Source organism: Catharus ustulatus, chromosome 21 (assembly GCF_009819885.2).
Source record: "Catharus ustulatus isolate bCatUst1 chromosome 21, bCatUst1.pri.v2, whole genome shotgun sequence".
Taxonomy (NCBI): Eukaryota; Metazoa; Chordata; class Aves; order Passeriformes; family Turdidae; genus Catharus; species Catharus ustulatus.
This window is the reverse complement of record NC_046241.1, coordinates 1579717-1600069: the sequence shown is the minus strand read 5'-3', so window position 1 is coordinate 1600069 and position 20353 is coordinate 1579717. Positions and strand designations below refer to the sequence as shown.

General features: G+C 52.4%; 1 protein-coding gene across 1 annotated transcript; it reads right to left on the bottom strand.

Annotated features, from left to right (window-relative positions):
- Nucleotides 1–1938: 1938 nt before the first annotated feature.
- TPRN (taperin) lies at nucleotides 1939–20093 on the bottom strand. The gene is made up of 5 exons (XM_042779874.1): nucleotides 19188–20093; nucleotides 17907–18959; nucleotides 4247–4427; nucleotides 3901–4028; nucleotides 1939–3092 (listed from the first exon to the last, which is right to left on the bottom strand). Exons 1-5 carry the CDS (start codon nucleotides 20091–20093, stop codon nucleotides 3030–3032), a joined length of 2331 nt encoding a protein of 776 aa, XP_042635808.1. The 3' UTR covers nucleotides 1939–3029.
- Between the last annotated feature and the right edge of the window lie 260 nt (nucleotides 20094–20353).

The window sequence follows — 20353 nt, the reverse complement described above, 5'->3', positions numbered from 1 at the left end:
AGAGCATAGGAAGCAGGCATGTAATTACTTACACAGTGAGCTAAAAGTAGGAGAAAATTAATAACAGATCTAGTCTGACATAAGGTCACTGTAGATTTGAGTTAGTCTTGAAGCCAGCAACCCAAAATGTGCAGTTTTAATAGTGGAAAAGAGTTGAAACTGGGTCAGCTGAGCACAATTTAATACTGATCTATAAAGCCCAGGTACCAAATCTCCCTCAAAAAATTCCACCAAACCAACCAAAAACACCCCAGTCTGCTTCAGGAAGTTCTCTGCCTCGTGATCCAAGGCAGATAAATTGCTTAAGGTCTTTCATATTCAGAATATGAACACAAACCAGAGAAATTCTCCCACAGATATTCCCAGAGTGAGACAGGATAATACATCACCAGAGGTTGATGGGCTGGAAAGCCCCTCTTGCTGCAAGGCAGATCAGCTGCATTGGAAGGGAATTCATAAGAGAAACAGTTTATGTAAAAATAAGCTATTTTTATTTCTTTCCCAGATACTGGACAATTCTCAGACACTGCTAGATGTTCTGAAGGAGGAAATGGGGGATCTTGGTAAAGCCATTGAGCCACAGAGCGCTCCATTAGGACGAGTACGTCGACAAAAGCGTTCCTAAACTTCTTCTTCAGCCTGGAAAGTCCTGCTGGCCCGAGACAGCTGCAGTGGTGGTACAAGGATGCCATATCTAATAAAAGCTTTGCTTTGCAGCAGTAAATTTTCCTTTCAGATGTGCTTTGGTATTAGTCAAAGATCCACTAAAGCTGATCTTCGAATGCTGCAGATCAGGGTAGGCATTTACAAAAAATACCCTTCATTTTGAGCACAGCCATGCTGAGACACATCCCAGGAGGTGACCCATCAGCTGATCCTCCTGCCTTCGGGACAGCACTCACCCTGCCCTGCCTGGAGGCAGCAGAATACCCGATTAGAGCACGAAGCTGAGAGGTGCAAAGGAGTGCTCAGTGAGGTGTGAACTGCAGCTCCAGGTGGAGCAGGATCGCCGGGAGAAGGAGCAGAGTCAGCAGCACACTGCACTCCCACACTCCCCAGCTGTCCTGCCCACAGGGCTGCAGGCACAGAGTTAACTCACATGAGAACCAGAGCAGTGTTTGAGCTGCAGGACAGTGTTGGCTTTAGCATTCCTCATGGATCCATAGGAGAACCAAGCCAGAGCTAGTTTGGACCCCTTGTTCCTAACCTGAGTTGGAAGCAGCTTTGCTTTACCACCTGCAGCTGTGTTAGGAACAGAGCTGCCTTAAACTGACCTGGGCTTTTCCACAGGGAAAAATGCTCACTGGGACCTTTTCTGCTAGAAATACTGGGCTGAAAACTCCTTGAATCTAGCAGTCACTAGCAGTCTCACATTTCCCCTCATTCTACCCCAGTCTCAGCACCTTATCCTGAAGTATTTCATTAATGAGAAGCCTCAGCACATGGAACTCCATGGTCCTTGTGTCAGGTCCCAGGCAGATGCACTGCAGACACATCCTGCTCCCAGCAAGTCACACAGGCAGCAGATCTCAAATTAGCTTGGAAGAGACAAGGAGGTGCAAAATGTTTCTTTGTGGTCCCTCAGCCAACATCTAACAAACTACTGAGTTGCTTTTTTTTTTTTTTTTGCATTATCTTTCCAAAAGTATTTAGGCACCCAGGGGCAGAAGGGAACAGCTACAAGTAGGTATGTTCTAACATTTAATCCTGTGTTTTTCAGCAGAACAACCTTCCCTTGCTGCTACTACAGACACCAAGCCAAGTGCAAGGTATGCAGAGCATTTTCTGTTCACAGACCAGTGTCACTTGAACAGACATTCATCATCTATAATAGACAAACCAGTAACCATCAAATTTAATCAAAGACAGCAGCCTGTTCCTTTGGATTATGCCCCACACCAGAGTACCACTCATTCCATAAAGCCCAAAGAAGCTGGATCTGTTCTCACCACATCTCTTTTAATCCCAAAGTACAAATCACATTAGCAGCACTGCTCCATCTGTTCCAGAGTGCAATTTTGACCCTGAGTTTACAGTAGTAGAAAACTTGAATGGAAGATTCTAGCAGATTCCTTTGCATATTGGCTGCATTAAACAATTACAATAGAACTATAAAAATGCTAGAAAAAACAAAAATAACCCACATTCCTTGTTCAAGTTCTGCAGAAAAAAGGAGTGAAACTGTCCTCCTGTGCTTTGATTAGAGGAGCAGAATGGGGCTTGAAGGAAGCAACCAAGAGAGATCAATCAGATCTGGAATAAAGCAACAAGAGGAGCTGGCAAAGTGGAGCACAACCAGCAATTCCCAGAGACTGGATGCCAGAGTTGGGAAGGACAGACCAAAGTTATGGCCAATGTTTGGGAATCATCAAGAAGCTTGAAACAGTCTGGACATTTCTCTACTGATTGGTACAAAAATAAGACCTAAAGCTAAAGGCATTCATTGCTGCTCCCATCCCTCCTTCAGGGTGCTCAGTGAACTCCACAAGCATGTAACTGGCACATGAATTCCACGATGTTTCAGTGAAACCAGAGCTGGAAACATGCCAAGGACAAACTATGAACCTTCAATGGTTTTCCAAACTCACACCCAATATGTCAAATCACAGCCACGCTGTGAACCCACCTAACTGCCCAGTGCTCCAACTCCAGAGCCATTCTGAACTGGGGAGAAGGGTTGCAAAAGCTGTCCAGACCCTGCACAGTGCCTGGACTCAGCACTAAGAAAAAACAACATCCAGCCCAGGATAACAGATGTCCTTCCCACACGTGCCTAACTGGCAGCTGATCTTGAACAAGGAATATGCAAGGCCACAGGCAGAATCAATCAATGCCTTGAAAGCAGTAATTCGGTCCCAAAATCCAGTGCAAATATTCTCTGCAGATGGCCAAGAGCATCTGGTCCACCCTTGGCAGCAGGATCCGGGGGCAGCGCTTTGGGGCCGTTTCGGTGGCGGTTCCCGTGTGGCCAGCGCGGCTGCACTGCCCATCCTGCCCAGCAGCCGCTGCTGCAGCACTGCGGAGCAGCCTCAGAAATAGAGCGCGGGCTCGCTGCTGAAATCCGAGAGACCGCCCTTCTCCGCCGGGGTGAGCTGTGGGCAGAGCACAGGGACAGCGTCAGAGCCGGGCCGCAGAGGCCCCTCACCCTGCCCGGGATAACTGGGTGTGTTTAGTTAGCCCCACCCCCGCCCCAAACGTGCCCGGAGTATCAGAAAGTCCTGCAATGGTTTGGGTTGGAAGGGATCTTAAAACCCATCTTGCTCCAACCTCCCACCAAGGGGCAGGGACACCTTCTACTATCCCAGGTTGCTCCAAGCCCCATCCAGCCTGGCCTTGGACACTTCCATGGGTCCAGGGGCAGCCACCCTGTGCCAAGGCTTCACCACCATCACAGGGAACAATTTATTCCCAATATCTAATCTAAATCTCTTCTCTTTTAGTTTAAAACCGTTCTCCCTTGTCCTATCACCTGTCCATGTAAAAAAAAAAATCTCCCTGTTTTCTATAAGCACTCTCTAGGCCCTGGGAGGGGCTCTGAGCTCTCCCTGGAGCTTTCCCTTCTCCAGGTGAACACCCCCAACTCTCCCAGCCTGGCTCCAGAGCAGAGGGGCTCCAGCCCCTTGGAGCATCTCTGTGGCCTCCTTTGGACTTGTTCCAACAGATCCGTGTCTTTCCTGTGCTGAGAACAGAGTGTGCCAGCTGCCTTTACCCAGCTGGGGAGGGGCAGGTGTGGTAGTGGCAGTGGGACAGTGTGTTGGTCCCTTTGGGAGCAGTGATACAGCTCCCTGGGCAGGAACACAAACACAGGTGTGCAGGGAAAGGCACATCCTGTCCCATCCACTGCCTGGAACAACCCCCACCCCATAAGAGAGCACAAGAGTTGCTTATTTATAGCCTCACCATGACTTGGTTTCCATGGGAATCAGCTTCCTTTGGGAGGGGTCCCTCTGCAGCAGGACCCTCATACTTCTGCTCCTGCCACTCGCTGAACTTTACGGAGTGCTTTGGGGTGTAGCTGGATAAATCCGCTGGAAGAAGAAAGAGGAGGTAATTATTCCTCACCACCCCAAAAAGGAGTGGCACCAGGATCCCAGCAGGCACAGCCTGGAAGCTGCCCATCTGCAGCTCCCTGTTCACCTCCATTAGCATTTCCACCCATGTGGAGCCCTTTAAGAGTCTGTGGGGAACGTGGGCAGTGTCAGACACCACCAGAAACCCCACAGTGCCAGCACAGTGCCTCACTCACCTGAGTTAGGTGTACTGGGATGCAAAGTGCTGTTTGGGCGTGGAATGTAAAAGGTGCGAGATTTTTCCTCCTCTGTTTCAGAAGCATGTCCTTCCTCTTCCTCATCTTCTTCTGCCAAGGAGCTCTCTGAGGGGTACTCAAACATGGTCTGCAAGCTTGTCTCGTTGAAAGAGATCTTCATCTGGCCAACAGCAAAGGAGAATTATCAGGGAGAAGCACAAGAAGCCACTGATCCCCACGCTGCCTCTGGCACAGCCCACTGCACACACCAGGGCTGCCCCCTGGTTTGAAGCAGCCACTGCAGATCCCTCCCCAAGTGCCATGGTGGATCTCTTGCCATGCTGAGGGAAACCCCAAAGGCAGAGCCAAATGGATGGGATGGAGGCAGGAGCCCAAGGGTCACAGTGCCTCTGTGCTCCTCACACTGCTGCCCAGCATACAGGGGGAGCTGCCACCATGTCTCTCATGGGAGACACAAGCAGGAAAGGACCCACGTGCTGGAAAGGTGACATTGCTAATTCCTGGCAACTCCTTTGTGTATCCAAGCTCCAGAAAACAGAAGCATCCATGACCAGGATCCCAGTCTTGGGAGAACATTTTGGCAAAAAGCTACTTAAGCTGCATTAAAGAGGGCTTAAAACCAGAAGTGAGAAGGAGGCAGCTAAAGGAGAGATGGTAGCAGACAGGGAAAATATTAGACAAGGGAGAGGCCTTAACGGTTCTGGTATGAAACCAGTTTTATCTAGCATTGTCACTAATGACCTTTCCACAGTAACTAGGAGCCTAGGAAATGAAAGTGACTGCAACATAAGAGTTCATCAAGGGCAAACCAGAATTTCATGACCATAGCTCATGAAGAAAACTGGAGAGCAAGAACACTAAAAATTAAATCGTGGTTAAGAGCAACGCTCACACTAAGAGAAGTTCATCACCTGTGAATAACTGAGGAAGAAAATTTGGGATTGGCTATAGGACTGTAATCATCATTAGGATGCTGCTTAAATAAACCAGGAATAAAGCAAGGCATTTCTGCTGGAAATAGGGACTTCCTGGCTCTCTCCTCCCTGCAACACCCAGCAGGTGGTGAAAGTAACTCCAGATGTGCTCATCCAAGAAAAGAAAAGCTGAGGCAAGGGTTTGTTCCCCTGCAGCCCTGCCTGTCCTAATCATTATCTACCTCTGTGCTCCAAGGATCTGGTTACAGGTCACCTCAACAGGTGCAGAGGAGATTCACTGCCAAAAACTTCACACCAGCAAAAGTGAAGGTGGAGAAAAAGCATAACAGCTCTTTGTAAGTACTCCAGAAAATAACCACCAAGGAGCAGAGAACTGCTGATGCCAGCACACATCAGACAAACAAGGAGGACAAGCTTGCCAGGAGCACATACATGCCAAAAGTAGGGAAGTATTTAGCCAACACAGATCAAGGTTCAGGAGCAGCTAAAAGGGTGTTGTGATCCCTTTACTTCTAAATACTATTAAAATTCAGCTAAAGGGGTTATGAACAGAATGGAAAGGACATGGCAACTTGTGACAGGAGCCTGATGGTTCTGATCTCGCTAGATGCTGTGTAATGACTGGCCAGGGGCAAGTGCAGCACATTTATTCCGTATTTCTGTCATACAGAAAATCCCCAGAGGGTGGGAAGTGGCACCTGGCCCCAAGCAGCCCTCAAGCACCACAGTGACCAGGTGCACACATTCCCTGTCACAGCAGCAGTCAGACCACTGGAGTGACACTGTTAGGGGCTGCCAAAGTCACACCTGGATGTCCCCAAGGGCCAGAGCTGCCAGCAGTCACAGTGCTACCTGTGCTGCCCAGGCACAGGGGCCCTGGAGCTCTGGAGGGATCAGAGCAGGACTGGGAACATTTCACTGCTGCTTTTTAGCAAAGCAGCAGGGGGAGCTCAGTTCGAATCTGGGTAACAGAGGGAGCTGGAGCTCTGTGCTACTCTGCCCCAGGGCAGGATGGACCTTGGACACAGGCTGGCTTCCTTCCCTGCTCCCAGGAGAAGGCAGGATGGAAACTGGAAGGCATGGAGGGAACCAGCTGCCTTTCCCCATTCCCTGCCCCAGCCACAGCCACTCTGAGTCTCCCCAAATGACATATGAGGAGAAAAGTGATTCTATTTCAGAGAAAAGGGGTTGGAATTGAATGGTGCTGAAGCTGAGAGCATCCCAGTTGCTGCTCCCTGAATTTGTCATCCCTGCTGCTGACCTAGATGCTCCCTGATCCGAGCCAGCCTGTCACTGCTCACAATGTGGTGTCTGTCCTGTGGGGGTGAGCCACACTGCCAGGCACAAAGGCCACGAGGGTGGACATGGCACAAGGGCCACAAGGGTGGATGTGCCCAGGGCTCCTGGAAGCCCAGGAGCTATCCCAGAACCAGAGACTGCACACAGGCCACTTAGCAGTGCCAATGGCACTGAAGGGCAAGAAGTACTTGGCTAAACATGGAAAACAAAGCAGACAGGAGAAATATGCCTTGGGGGTTAGAATTTACGCTTGGGAGACGGAACTAAACGTTCCTGGTTTTCTGTTATCTGCACGAAATCTCTAAGAAAAATCACTTTGAGTCCAGTTTGGACCAAGGTGCATGCAGTGCTGGAGGAGAAAACAGCCTCATCAGGGAGCAAAACCAAAGAGCAGAATGGAACAGAAATGGCCTGGACACACCCACATCCTACACAAAGCCCAGAGACAACACCAAGAGCCCCAAACTCAACAGCTCCCACTCTCCAGAGCCAATTCAGGCAGGAGGCAATGCTAGAGCCCTCCACAGAGTCAGTCAGCCCCTGGCACCCAGGGCACAGCTGGGGCCAGCATCATCTGCAAGGCTCACACAGGCAGTGGTGTGTGGCACGGGGGCATGGGGCACAATCTCCCCCAAACCACACTGAGCTGCCCTATGGCATATCCCAGCTCCTGCTCCCTGCAGAGCCCCACGGCTGCTGCAATAAAACCCTGGGCACACCCAGGCAGAGCAAACACAAGGCACAACCAGGCACTGGCACAGGATGGACCCTGGAGCACTCAGTCAGTCCTGCCCATGGGGAGAGAGCCCCAAAACCCGCTGTGGCAGCACCGGAGCTGCCCTCTAAGCACAACAGGGTTTCAGGGAAGCACAAAGCAGCTCTGCTTGACCCAACAGAACAGGGAGGGAGAAGCATTCAGGCAAAACCAGGGGACACACGGGGCAGAGAAATGTCCTGAGTGGCTACAGAGCACAAGTGAGTGCTGTGTGCCAGGAGCACAGGCAGCCTCAGTCCCAGGAACCAGTCATGGCACAGACAACAGGTTTGCACAGCCAGCAGTGCCTTGCCAGACCACAGAGACTTTTATGGGAACACAACAGGCAATGGGGGACATTTCTTTAGAAGAAAAGCATGTCCCAGCAGAGCCAAGCTGGCTGGAGCCCAGCCAGAGGCCTCTGCTCAGCCTGCCTCAGCACTGCTTCCCCTGTTTCTGCCCCAGCAGCAGCTGCCAGTTGTGGCAAGGAAGAATTTTGCACCCTTCAGCTGTGGATTATTTGCAGGGATTTGTCATTCTTTGCTCAGCTGGAGGCTTCACCCACAGCTGTGTCACAAACCCAGGGTCCAACCCAAATCCATATATATATATATATAAATATAAATACTCTGCCCACCAATCAGACACACTGGAAAGACTAAAGCAGGCTTTTCAGGAAATATTGTGCTGTTCAACCGATAGGTTCTTGTTGCCATAGCAAAAATCATTTATTTATTCGCTAGGATTTGAACAGTAATGAGTAACAGAATATCCAGGAAAGAAAAGCCAGGGCAAATATTGCCTAACAAAGCGTAAATCTGAGTAGTCATGCAGATCTCATTTAGAAAAGGGAAGTCAGCCTCGTGTCAGGCTGTCAGGACTCAGGCTGCACCCAGACCAACAACCAAAGAGCTCCCGTATACAGAGATTTATTAAAAACAAAAGTAACTGATTTATAGAACCCAACCTACAACATGAGCAATGACAAGTCAGCAGTCACCTCACCTCCAAAAAGGGGATGAGAAAGTCTGCAAGGCAGTATTAGTGACAGAGCAAAGACCCAGTGGCTTCTCACACACCAGGGACCTCTCTGGATGTCTCCAGGGTTTACTCTGCGTCCTCAGCTCCAGAAGAAATCTCCTTACTATGGCTTTTCTCTTCTCCACCCATTATTACATTTGCTGCTTGCTTGATGAGCCAAAGCCAAATTGATAATGTAGGGTGTTTACACCTTTTAAACTGAAACCTCTTTAGCAATCGAAATCCTCACCTTGTAACAGTCAGAAAAATGTAATTTTTCTAGTCATTAAAAGAATAAAATCATCCTATAATTATATTCCAGCAGGGAAAGTCCAAGTCAGCATTTGATCCCCACCACAGCAGCCCTGAAGAGGGGGCTGAGGAGGACTGAACCCATCTCCCTTCCCTGTGAGTGGTGCCCATCTCCCAAACCAGGGCTCCTGACAGAGTTGCCATCTCTGCTCTGTCCTTGAGGAGCAGGATGGGATGACAAGTGAAGCACAAGCTGGGCTCCCTCCCTGCCCTGCTGCCATCCCACAGCACCTCCCAACCACCAAGTGCTTCACCAGATCCAAACAGCTGAGCAGCACCAGGGATCAAGACCTGTTCTCTTCATGTATTGATTTTCCTCTAATCATTCTCTGAGCTCAGTAATTCCCAAGTAACAACCCAGGGACTGCACTGACTCACCAGGACATGCAGGGGCTGCCAGGTGCTGCTGGGTGTGATTTAAAGCAGCTTTTCACACCTGGTCTATTACAGGATCACAGAATAAGCTGAGTTGGAAGGAACCCACCAGGATCACCCAGTGCAATTCCTACCCCTGCCCAAACCCCCCAACAATCCCAGCCTGTCCATCCCTGGCAGCGCTGTCCAAACGCTCCTGGAGCTCTGGCAGCCTCGGGGCCGTGCCCATTCCCTGGGGAGCCTGGGCAGTGCCCAGCACCTTCTGGGGCAAGAACCTTTCCCTGAGCTCCCCCTGAGCCTGCCCTGGCCCAGCTGCAGCTGTTCCCTGGCTCCTGTCCCTGGTCCAGAGCAGAGATCAGTGCCTGCCCCTCCTCTTCCCCCCACAAAGTTGCCTCCTCTCAGCAGCACAGGAGGGTTTGGCTGGTATCTGCAGGAAGGGCGGACAATCCAACATGAACACAAAGCAGGGGTCAACATCTCAAAAATCAAGCACACACAAACCCAGTGTTCTGAAGAACCTTGTGCTCCTGTGCCACCTCACATCCAGGCTCATTTGCTGCTGCACTGGTTGGCTAAAGATTGGGTCAAGGAGAACAAAGCACAAGACATCACACCTGATACCTAAAACTGCAGCCAGCTGGGAGTGTCAGCAAGCCTGTGCACACACAGCATCCCAGGGAGGGCTGCAAACAGCCCCCAAGCAGAGCAGAAAGTTGGTGGGTGGAGGCTCAGGACCTATACAAAGAGGAGGTTCTAACACAGAACAACCCCCCCCACCTCCCCTCTCTCCCAATAGAAGCAGAGATTTTTATGGTGGACAAAGATCACCAAAGGGATTATACTGCTCTTTCTATCTGACCAGTCCCACAGAGCAGCATATTTAGTAAAAGGAGACAGAAATGCAGTTCATAAACTCCAAACCTCTGCAAAGACCTTCAGTCTTTTTTCACAGCAGCCTGCAGTCAATGATCTAGACAGCTTCCTTGAAAAGGAACTTTTAGATAAAGGATTTTTGAGAAAATGAGCCATTTTTTTGGAGTTAGCAATGAGCTTGTCTATGTGTCAGTGCTTGTCCTGAAAAGAGTAATGTGTCAGCCCAAATTGTTGAATAACTCCAGGCACAAACTATGTGGACAGCCTGAAATAGTACCCCGGGGACTGCAGAAGCACCAGCACATCATCAAGGCATTTGCTATCATTCAGAAGATAAGCAGCTTTTGTGCCTCTAAAGCCCTTCCTTGACACAGAAAGAAAGGGTTTTTCCCTGACAAGTATCCCTAGGAACAGAGGGGACTTGAGGCTTGGTTCCTATATCGGATTAACCCTGTACTGCTATGGCTGAAGCATTCTAAATATGCCCAGAAAACTGCAGATGGCAGTTCAGAAATTTACTTTTCTGTCATTCTGTACAAAAAGAAGAGTTTTGGGGAACAGGAGTTGGCTAAGACACCACAGAATCACTTGATCATGATTTTCCAGGAAGTGTTTCCTGGGAGTGACTGACTTTTGCTCAGTCATTAGCTGCACCTCAGTGAGTTACTGAGTAGAGCTAAGAGCACTAAAGATTTACAGCAGGAGCACGTCAGGGAAGCCCTGTGTGGCTGGCAAAGGAGACATTTCCTTCAGGATCACATCCCAGCTCCCAAGCCACAAGGCAAAACAAGAAAGTCTCCATTTACAAGGCAACCCACAAAGCCAGCTCTGTGTAATCAATATGCTGAAGCACATGGCAGATAGGAGCAATGCATGGAGATTCGAAATATTAAACTCCTAGTGCAAGACACAGCAAGTTTCAAATTCCTGATGAGAGGTGACAGGGTAGGGACAGCCCCAAGAGCATGTGGGGCAGGTGGCTTGGTTAACTCTTCCCTTCACTGTGCAGGACAAGGGGAGATCCCAGTGCTCACACAAGCACAGCTGGAGCCCCAGTGTGCCAGGGCACAGAGCAGCCATTCACCCTGGGAGCCCTTTGTTCCTCCTCACATCTGCAGGCAGAGGAGCCAGAGCCCTCCACAGCTTAACAAACAATTTAAAAGTTACTTACTTGGCCCCTAAGAACCAGACAAATCTCCCTGCTAGTACGAAACAAATCTCATCTGAATACACAAAGGGAGCAGGATAAGCAAGGTACAATTAGTATCAAGAGTCCTCATAAAAACCACACAGAGCTCCCCAACAGCAGAGGATTTCACAGGCAGCTCTGAGCAGCCCATTTGTAGCTACAACGAGGTGCAGTGCTGGGAGCTGCCACCCACAAACATTTCTGTGCAACCCAGACTGCCCAGAGCAGCTCACAAAAATACCTGGGTTTGGTGATGGGACCCATGGAGCATCATTCCATGGGAAATAGAGACAGAGCGGAATTACTTCCCACCCTGTCGAGGAGCTCATTCAGGACCAAAAGGCTCCCATGATGTGAACAGTATCACTTGCACAACAGAGTTCATGCCTCTCTTGTCCTTTCCCTCTCTTTTAACATGCAAAAGGAACTTCCTTGATGAGAAGCAAGTGCAGCAGGTTCACCAGGAGCCTCAGGGATGTGCCCTCAGAGCTGCATTTTCACCAGCTGCAAGCAACACAATTTCCCTACATACACAAGTGTTTTGTCTGAGGTATTTCCTACATTCTTGCACTGCCCACAAAGCAGCAGCTCCATCCTGCCAAGTTCCCAAGATCATCCGAAGGGCACTTTTCGGGAAACATCAGCACCGAGTTCCTCCAGCCCAGATTTTCCCAGGATGTTTGTGAAGTCGCTCTGTGTGATACAGACACTTCATGTGACTCTTCCTACACAAACTGGCAAACAGGGATATCCTCCCAGCCCCACAGACTGCTGCAGTCACTGGAGGAGTCTGGGTTGTAAACAGATTTTAAATTCAGGTTTCGCTTGGGAGGAGGGTGAGCATAACCCCTGAGGTGAAGGAGACGCTGCTGCAGCAGCTCTTACAGATTTCCTTTGCTGCCACTGCACCCAGAAACTAAATATTTTCATTTTCCCTACTGTTGCCCACACATAACACAGACCAGCAGGACTCCTGCCCCAGCCACCCCAGCGTCCTTCCTCTGCTCTTCTCAGAACACCATGACCACGTACTGGAAAAACCAGAGTGGGAAGGAAAACCCAAACCCAAACCAAACTGAATCCATGAGATGGAGGGAAATTATAAACTATCTGCAATCTAGTCCACAGATTAGGGAAACTGATTAGGAAAACGTTAACTGTAATCCTCGTGATTAGAGTTCAGAGCACAAAGTACTTCAAATCTCCTCTCGAGCTCTGGGGCAGGCTGAGCCCTGGGCACGTCCTAACCAGCTTCAAAGCCAGGCTCGGCTCTTATTTGCGTAAGAGTTTCTATTTTAGCCCTTCTGTCCTGTTCCCTGCAGTGCTGACAGCAGCAGGCAGGACACAGGGGCAAGAGAACCAGGGGAATTTGGGACCACCTCAGACTGTCACTGCAGAAAGAGAAGCAGCATGGGACTGGTGAGGCCATGCAGAGCCTCGGTCACAGAAAGTTTCCCACTACAGAGATAAGATAAATCTGACTCATCTGCTCTGCCAAGGTTTCATACAAGAAAGTCTCAGCACTTCAAGGTGCTGGCATGCAGTGGGGAAACAAAAAAACACCCACTGCCCCACCGACAGCCTCGGGGGCAGCTTGTGAAGTGGTTTAAAAGCTGTAACTGCAGCAAATTCTGATTTCCAGTCTTCAGCCATCAACATCACAGAAAAAAAATCAGTGGAATTAGCAAAGGGCAGGAAAATGGCCCTGTCTGGGTGAAAGAGCCTGCTGCCATCTGAAAGTTAATGGGAATCATCTCTGCAGGGGAGGGACTGCACTTGATCATCCAAGACATTTATTTCCTGAGCATGACTTATCACTGCTGATCTCATCTCCTAAAAATGCAATACATCCATGTCAGATACTGCCATGGCCCCTCCTTAAAGGTGGCAGATGAATCTGCCCCAGCAGAGCACAGCCAGAGGGAGAAAATAGAACAGGCACACACAGTTCTCCAAAAGCGAAAGAACACAAATCTCTGCCCTGACCCCTTCAAAACATAAGAGATGACATAATTCAAGGAATTTTTGCAGAGAGATTTCTACCACCAGATTAGTTTATTTGTGTTATGGTTAATTTACTTGTGTTATACATTGCAAAAAAACATTTCAGGCAGCCACCAGTATTTAGACTCCACACTGTGCAGACTTGCTCCAAGCAGGTCCAGGCAACAGCTGGAAATGCTGATCCCTGCCAACATCCCAAGCCTACACCTGGTTCTCAAAGGAGACCATCTCCAGCAGAATTGAGCAGATGGAAAACTACAGAACAAGGAGTTCAGCAGGTTAGACCAACAAAGCTGCTGCCCATGATTAAAACTGAGGGGCATTTAAAATAATTTTTAACAGTCTTTTAAGTGGGAATTTGGAAGCCACATTCAGGCATTACACAGCTCAAAAGATTAGGACATGGACCATGCTAAAGTTTATGTAAGCTGGAACCTTTTTGAAGTTCAGGCTGAACATCTTTGAAGGCAATTTAACTTTAGACTCCAACTGTTTGGATCCCACCAACCTTGTTCCCATAATCCCTGCTCACACTGGGCTGCGACTCGCCTGCCAGCACACGGCAAGCTGCCAGCTGTGACAAGAACAAAACATAAAATCCATCAACAACCTCGTGTCTGTTGGCTCTCAGGTCCTGTTGTTCACAGGACTTTGGGTGGCCTGGCCAGAACTCATTCACCTTCCCTGCAGGATCTCCAGGAGGTACCAGATCCTGGAGAGGAAAACACTCGGATGCACTGCAGCAGTGACACACTGAAGGAGCAGGGACAGGGCAGAGTCCAGCCTCCAACAAGAGGAGAGCCTGGAGCCTAAAGCCTGTGACTGCTTGTGGGGAGCCCAGCTGGCTCTGCAGTGTTCTGTCCTTCCCCAGCTCTTGCTCCAACACACCAACCACATGTTCTGCAGAAACCCAGATTTCTATCTTGCCAACAACTTTATTGGATGTAATTCTGGCAGGTAATCAAACCACTGACTTGTCAGCTCAGATGAGCAAGATTTTATCCTCTGTGATCCCAAAGATCCACATCCTGCAGCAAAGCCTTCCCTTCCTCCTGGCACTGCTGAAATGCCTTTATTTCTCTGCAATAACAGAGTACAAAGAGGAGCCCTGAGCAGAGGTCAGCAACAGTGTGCTGCATCCTCTACCCCACTCCCAGTTTAGAATAAAGGTCAGTAGGTCTCCTTCCACCCCTGCACATGTATCCTGTCCTCTCTGAAAGCTCAGCCAGCTCCTCCAGCAGCTGCCCAGCAGCTCCTGGCACATCCCTTTGGAGCTGCAAACACACTTCTCAGACTGAGTCTGCTTTATCTGAACTGCTGTTGGTACTGCCTGGAGAGATCTCAAAACAGCCCCGGAGCAGATGAACAGCCCTGAAGGGCACCTGAACCCCTGCAGGAGCACAGGAGCTGCAGCTCATCCAGCCCCCAGGGTGAGCAGGGCTGGGGCTCTGCCCTGCACCTGCAGACCCCGATGTGTCCCATCACAATGACCACAGCCTCTGTGTCCCCACAGCAGCTCCACAACAGAGCTGGGAACACATTTTTATTTCCAATACATCATCTTCCTCTCCCTCACCAAGTTCCAGCTCCAACCCCCAAAGTAACAGCTGCTTCACATATCTGAAAGTCTGGAAGGAGCAGTAAAGCTGTTAAGGCCTTGAAGCAGCAGCATCCCTCAGGCCACAGCAAAGTCACAAGTCCCACAGCCACTGTCAGCAGCCAGGAGCAGGGAACTGGAGCTCCCTCAGTGCTGGAACCCACTCCCAGCCTGTCCCAGCCACAGAGGATGTGGATCAGAGGACATGGACCATGTCAGCTCTATTTTGCTGGCATCTCTACCACAGTCAGGCAATCAGTGGCCAGACATGGGAATGGAAAAGGGAGGCTGAATTTCTACATTTGAGAAAAACACCATTTGCATCTCAGAGAACAGTGGGGTCCAACTGGCAGGGCTGATACCCTCCTTCCAAATAAATTATTACCCCTAACTGCATAGATACCCATAGATCCACAGCATTTCCAGGCTGTGCTGACCTGCTGTTTATCTCCCAGATTCCTGCTGGGCATCAGCAAACAGTTACACTTTTCCAAGTTCTTGAAGTTTCACTAAACGCTATTTTCTTGAATATGGAGCATAATTAAAGGTCTTTTAAAAGCAAGGTTTGGAAAGGAAAATGCTTAGCACAAGAAGGGCTTGTTCACCCCAAAAGAAGCAGGAAGCTGCTCACTAAAACCAGCATCAGGTTTTGACACCCCTGAAGAGAAAGGGGACTGGTTTTAACAACCAACCACAGCTCCTAGCTCACAAGAACAGCCCGTTTCTGCCCAATTCAGGCCAAAATCAAGCTTCTGAAAACCCCGACACAGCTACAAAACAGAACTCTTGTTTTTGGCTGGTTGCCTTGGAGACACAGAGTGATCTCTTGGGAAGAAACCAAGGAATGCATCTTAATACGAGCTCCTTCCTTTTCAGGCATCAACACTCAGCCTTATTACCCAGACTAAAAGCCACAAACATCCTCTAGGTCAAGAGTAAACAGAAATCTTTCCATTTGTCCACCATCAGCATCTTCTAGATCCTGGCTACAAAGTCATACTCTGTGCTTGACTTTGAGCAGGAAGGGAACTGAAAGAAAAATGGGTGTTCCTCCCATACCACATTTAACTTCACCCAGAAACTTGTGTCCTGACTACTTTCCTTCAGCTCGATCTTATTTTAAAAGGGTTCCTATTTGTTTCAGCTTCCTGAGTTCTGCAAATATAACAGGCAGTTCCTCTTCTGCCTTTTAATCTCTCTCCTCTCAGAAACCAAATGTTGACACAAGTTCTCCTGCAGGACGACCCCATATACAGCTCTTAGGGAACAGCTGTGTGTGCACCTTGCAGTATTTGGCACCTCAGCTGCACAGCAGGGCAGTCAATGCTGTTAAGCTGATAAGAACAGGGGCAGAGAAGCTCCATGACCTGCCCAATGTCACACAAATCCACTGCTGACACACAAAGCAGTAGTTAACCAATATCACACAAAATTTTAGGCTGGGAAAGGTCCTCTGGAGGTCTCTAGCCCCAACTCCTGCCGTGAGCAGGACTGATGTGCCAGCTGCTCAAAGCTTTCCCCTGGCCAGTTTCAGACAGCTCCAGGCAGGACACGCCATGATTCTCTGGGTTTGACCAACCGAAAACCAATTCAGTCACTGCACTGGACTTGTGCTCATCTCCCTCCCTCCTTTTTGTACTGTTAAGGACACCTTCCACCGTGCACCATTTAATTTGTTTTACTTCAGGCTTTGTTTTTTTGTGCCCCAACAGCATCCCCTGCTCAGAAACTCAGCTCCATCAGAAGAAGGCTCTCCAAATATGACGATCCCACAAGATTCCCTCTGTGTCCTCTGCTCCATCCTAAGAGCACTCAAACTGTAACATGCTGAATTTTCACCTTTTACACCACACATCTGATTTGGTTTTAACACCCTAAATAGAACCTGAACAGTGCCAAAACAGCTGCAATGAGTGCAAGCCAGCAGGTGTTCAAGCAGCAGAACAACTCCAGTCTGACCAAGCATTTCCCTGTAGGAAAACAAGGAAAAACTTCAGGAGCACTGAGCGAGAATCAACACTCCTGCTCATTTGCTTGTTCTGGTTCTCAGGGCGCTCCAGACTTGCTCCCTGCATTAGTCACCATCAAATTACCACAGGCTTCATGTGCTGAGGGAGGAATTTGACAGGGAATTAAGCCAGGGAAGCAGCACTCCCTGCCTCCCTTCAAATGAGATGCATCCTGCTCAAAGGATTTCCCCAAATGATAATGCTCAGCGCCTCAGGCACCCGTGCACACTCAGTCCCCTCAATTATCTACTTGGATTTGGGTAACGGAAATGTCCAACAATTCCCACTACGGAAAAACATGTCAAAGCCCAACAACTCTCCCCCACTCCTCTCATCACATTCAGATGCATTTCATCAAGACCTACAAAGATTAATTCTCAATTTAGGGCTCACAAGGATCTCCACTACTCCCCAAGGCGTGAAAAAATCTGGCATTCGCTCACTCCAAAGGCATTTGGAGCAATAAGCATCTCTTGGATCTTCAGAGCTGTAGCTGCACAATTCAGAACAAACAGGTGGTGTAATCCTATCAATGGGAGTTAAGTTCTTGCTGATCTCTTTCTGCCTAATCAAGACCTAATTCTTGAGCCTCTATCAATAGATCACTAATGCGGGGACAACGCCAATGCCACGCTGCCCAAGTGACCACGGGCAGCTCAACATGTCCAACCCCTCAGACATCGAGCAGAGCCAGAGGCCAAGCCCACAGCTGTTCAAACCACCAGCTCCCCCTGATATCCTAAATTCCTGAAATACTTTACTTTCCATTATTGTATCTCCAAGAAAGAATGGGGTGGGAGAGGCCCTGCAGTATCACAGGGCATTTCCCATCCTCAGCTGCTTTGTGGGACAGCACCCAGTGCCTCCTCCCTGAGGGCAAACTCCCTTTAATACCACAAGTCCCACATCCCAGCTGTGGTCCTCAGGATCCCTTTAAAGTTCCAGGAGACAGTAAAAGCAAACAAGATACTGGGCTTGCAAAGAGTTGCAAACTCTCCTAATATTGGATACCATGAGAAATATTAATCCCTGGTTCCTTCCTCACATTCTGAAATATCCTTCACATCAATGTGGTGGAGTTCCACCTTCCCTCTCCTATTTTCCACCAGCCCCAAGGCTTCACTTCTGAGTCAGTTTTACCCCTCTTCAGCCAGCTCTGAGGGCAGCCTCTGGCACTGCCCGTGTCCCCATGAGTGCCTCATGAGAAGCCAAACCCAAAGCAGCACCAGGCCACTTCCAGCCTGGCTGCTGAGCACACAGGTGCCCGGTTACCTTCTTGCGGCGCGAGCCCGTCTTGCTCATGCAGGACCTCTCCAGAGACAGGTACCCCCCGATCACTTCAATCTCATTCACCGTTGGGTAGCGCTTTTTATGGGATATCCCCACTTGGGGCCCATCAGCGTTCTCCACAGCTTTGCCTCTTCCTTTGCTGTCCTCCTCCTCCTCATCTTCCTCCCGCTGTGGCCTTCCGCTGGCATCGGCCTGCAGCCCCGGGGCCACGGGCTTCCTTTTGGGCACAACAGTGAAGGTACTGCCTCCCCTCTGCTGGGGGGCAGAGTGTGGTCTGTAGAGGGGCACAGAGGAAAACTCCATTTCCAGGTCAGGGCCAGCTCCTCCAGGCTGATCTGCCAAGCCCCCTGTCCTCGCAGCCGGGCCAGCCCTGGGAAGCAGCTCCCCGCTGTCTGGCTCCACAATGTCATCGATGTAAGTCACAGGTACCAAGGGATCCAGAGGCGCCACTGGGGAAGTGATGGACTCTTCCTGCTCCGGGGCGGAAGCCCTCGGGGGCTCCTTGGGTGCCTTCTCCTCCAAGGGCGGTGGCGGTGGCCCTGGCCTGGCAATCTGGGCCGGCGGCCGAGCTGGGCTGCCCTCGCGGCGGGGCACGAAGACGAAGGAATTGCGTGAATTGAGGCGCAGCTTGGCCAGAGCCTGTGCCTGCAGGTCGTGGGCTGGAATGGCCGCCAAGTCGGGCTTGGGGGCCGGGTGGATTTCGAAGGAGCCCCCGGCCCGAGGGGCTGAGGCGGAGAGCGGCCGAACGGCGCCGGTGGCACTGGGGGCCGGACTGGCACTGGGCAGGGGCGACACGGCCACTTCGGCCTCCTCCGGCTTTGGCCTCCTGGCGTTAGCTCTGGCATGGGAAGGGCTGGTGGATGGCACTGGTGGCCCCTTGGGCGTTGCGGGGCGGCCGGCGGGGACAACACCGGGCTCGGGGATGCGGGAGCTGGGGGGCTGCCCCCGGGGTGTGACCGTGAAGGAGTTGGAGCTGATCTTGTGGACAAAGCAGTTGGCCTGAGGGGTCGCAGCCTTGGGGGCAGCTGGGACCGCCTGGGGGGCTGCAGCCCTGGGGGGAGCCGGGGTGGGCTGGGGGGTCACGGGTTGTGGAGTGACAACCCGGGGAGGGGCTGCGGGCTGGGGGGTGACAGCCCGAGGGGGTGCCGTGGGCTGGGGGGTGACAGCCCGGGGAGGTGCCGTGGGAGGGGGGGTGACAGCCCGAGAGGAAACCGTGGGCGGGGGAGTGGCAGCCCGTGGGGAGGCCAGGGGCGGAGGGGTGACAGCCCGGGGGGAGGCCACGGGCGGAGGGGTGACAGCCCGGGGGGAGGCCGGCTGCAGGACCGTGGGCTGGGGGGCCACCGGCACCGCTGGGGGGGTGGCAGCTCGCGGGGGAGCCGGGAGCGGCGGAGGAGTGGTCGGGACCGCCGGCGGAGATGCCGGTCCCGGCTTTGGCGCCGCAGCCCGGGGGAAGCCGGGTCCCTTCTGGAGGGGCGCAGGGGCGCGGGGGGAGCCGGGCCCCGCGGGCGGAGCGGGCGGCGCGGCCCGAGAAGCGCCCGGTCCCACCTGCGGCGGAGCCGCGACCCCGCCGGTCCCGGTCAGCGCGTCCCCAACGCGGCGACGGCGGCCCCGCGGCCGCTGCCCGAACTTTTCCAGGAGGCGGCTGACGGTGCCCGGCTCGGCCGCCTCGGGCGGCTCCGGCGGCTCGGCCGTCTCGTAGATGACGACCTGGTCGGCGCGGATCTCGGCGAGCGCGGCGCCGCGCCGGGCCAGCAGCTCCCGCAGCGGGTCGGCGCCGGCCGGGTCCCGGCGGCGGGCGGGCGGCGCATCCCCCGAGGAGAAGCAGGCGGCGGGGTCGGCGCGGGACTCGATGATGAGGATGTTGTCGGCGCGGATGGTGCGGATGCCGGGCACGGCGCTGTACAGCTCCAGCAGCTGCTGCAGGGGCCGCGCCGCGCCGCCGGGCCCGGGCCGCCCCTGCCGCAGCCGGCGCCGCTCGCTCTCCAGCCGCATGAAGGGGTTCTCGCGGAGCGGGCCCAGGCTCTCCGCCACCACCAGCCGCTCTCCGGCCGGGGGCTCGGGCTCGCCGCCCGCCCCGGCCAGCTTGGCCCGCTTGCGCTCCAGGATCTCGCGCTGCCAGGCGGGCGCTGCCCGCGGCCCGGCGCCGAGCGGCGGCTCCGCGCTGCTCATGGCGGCGGCGCTGGGGCTCTGCGGGCCGGGCCCCGCTGCACCGGGGCGGCCCCGCGGCCCCGCCCCCGCGCCGGGCAGGGCAGGGCAGGGCAGGGCCGTCCCCCAGGACCGGGGCGGGGCCGGGGGTGGGGCCGGGGCCGGCCCGCTCCCGGCGGGGTCAGCGCTCCGCCCCCGCTGCCCGCGGGTAGGGGTCTGGGACCGCCGGACAGCCCGGGGCGCGGGGCTGTGACCTGGGGCGGTGCCGCATCCCCGGGCTGGGA

What these genes read in the sequence shown, in the direction of transcription:
- TPRN (XM_042779874.1), bottom strand. Translation starts at nt 20,093, where the DNA reads ATGAGCAGCGCGGAGCCGCCGCTCGGCGCCGGGCCGCGGGCAGCGCCC. An exon ending in TCCCAGTACACCTAACTCAG is followed by an intron (nt 4,029 to 4,246) that starts GTGAGTGAGGCA and finishes TTCTTCTTCCAG; the next exon opens with CGGATTTATCCAGCTACACC. An exon ending in CCCATGGAAACCAAGTCATG is followed by an intron (nt 3,093 to 3,900) that starts GTGAGGCTATAA and finishes CTCTGCCCACAG; the next exon opens with CTCACCCCGGCGGAGAAGGG.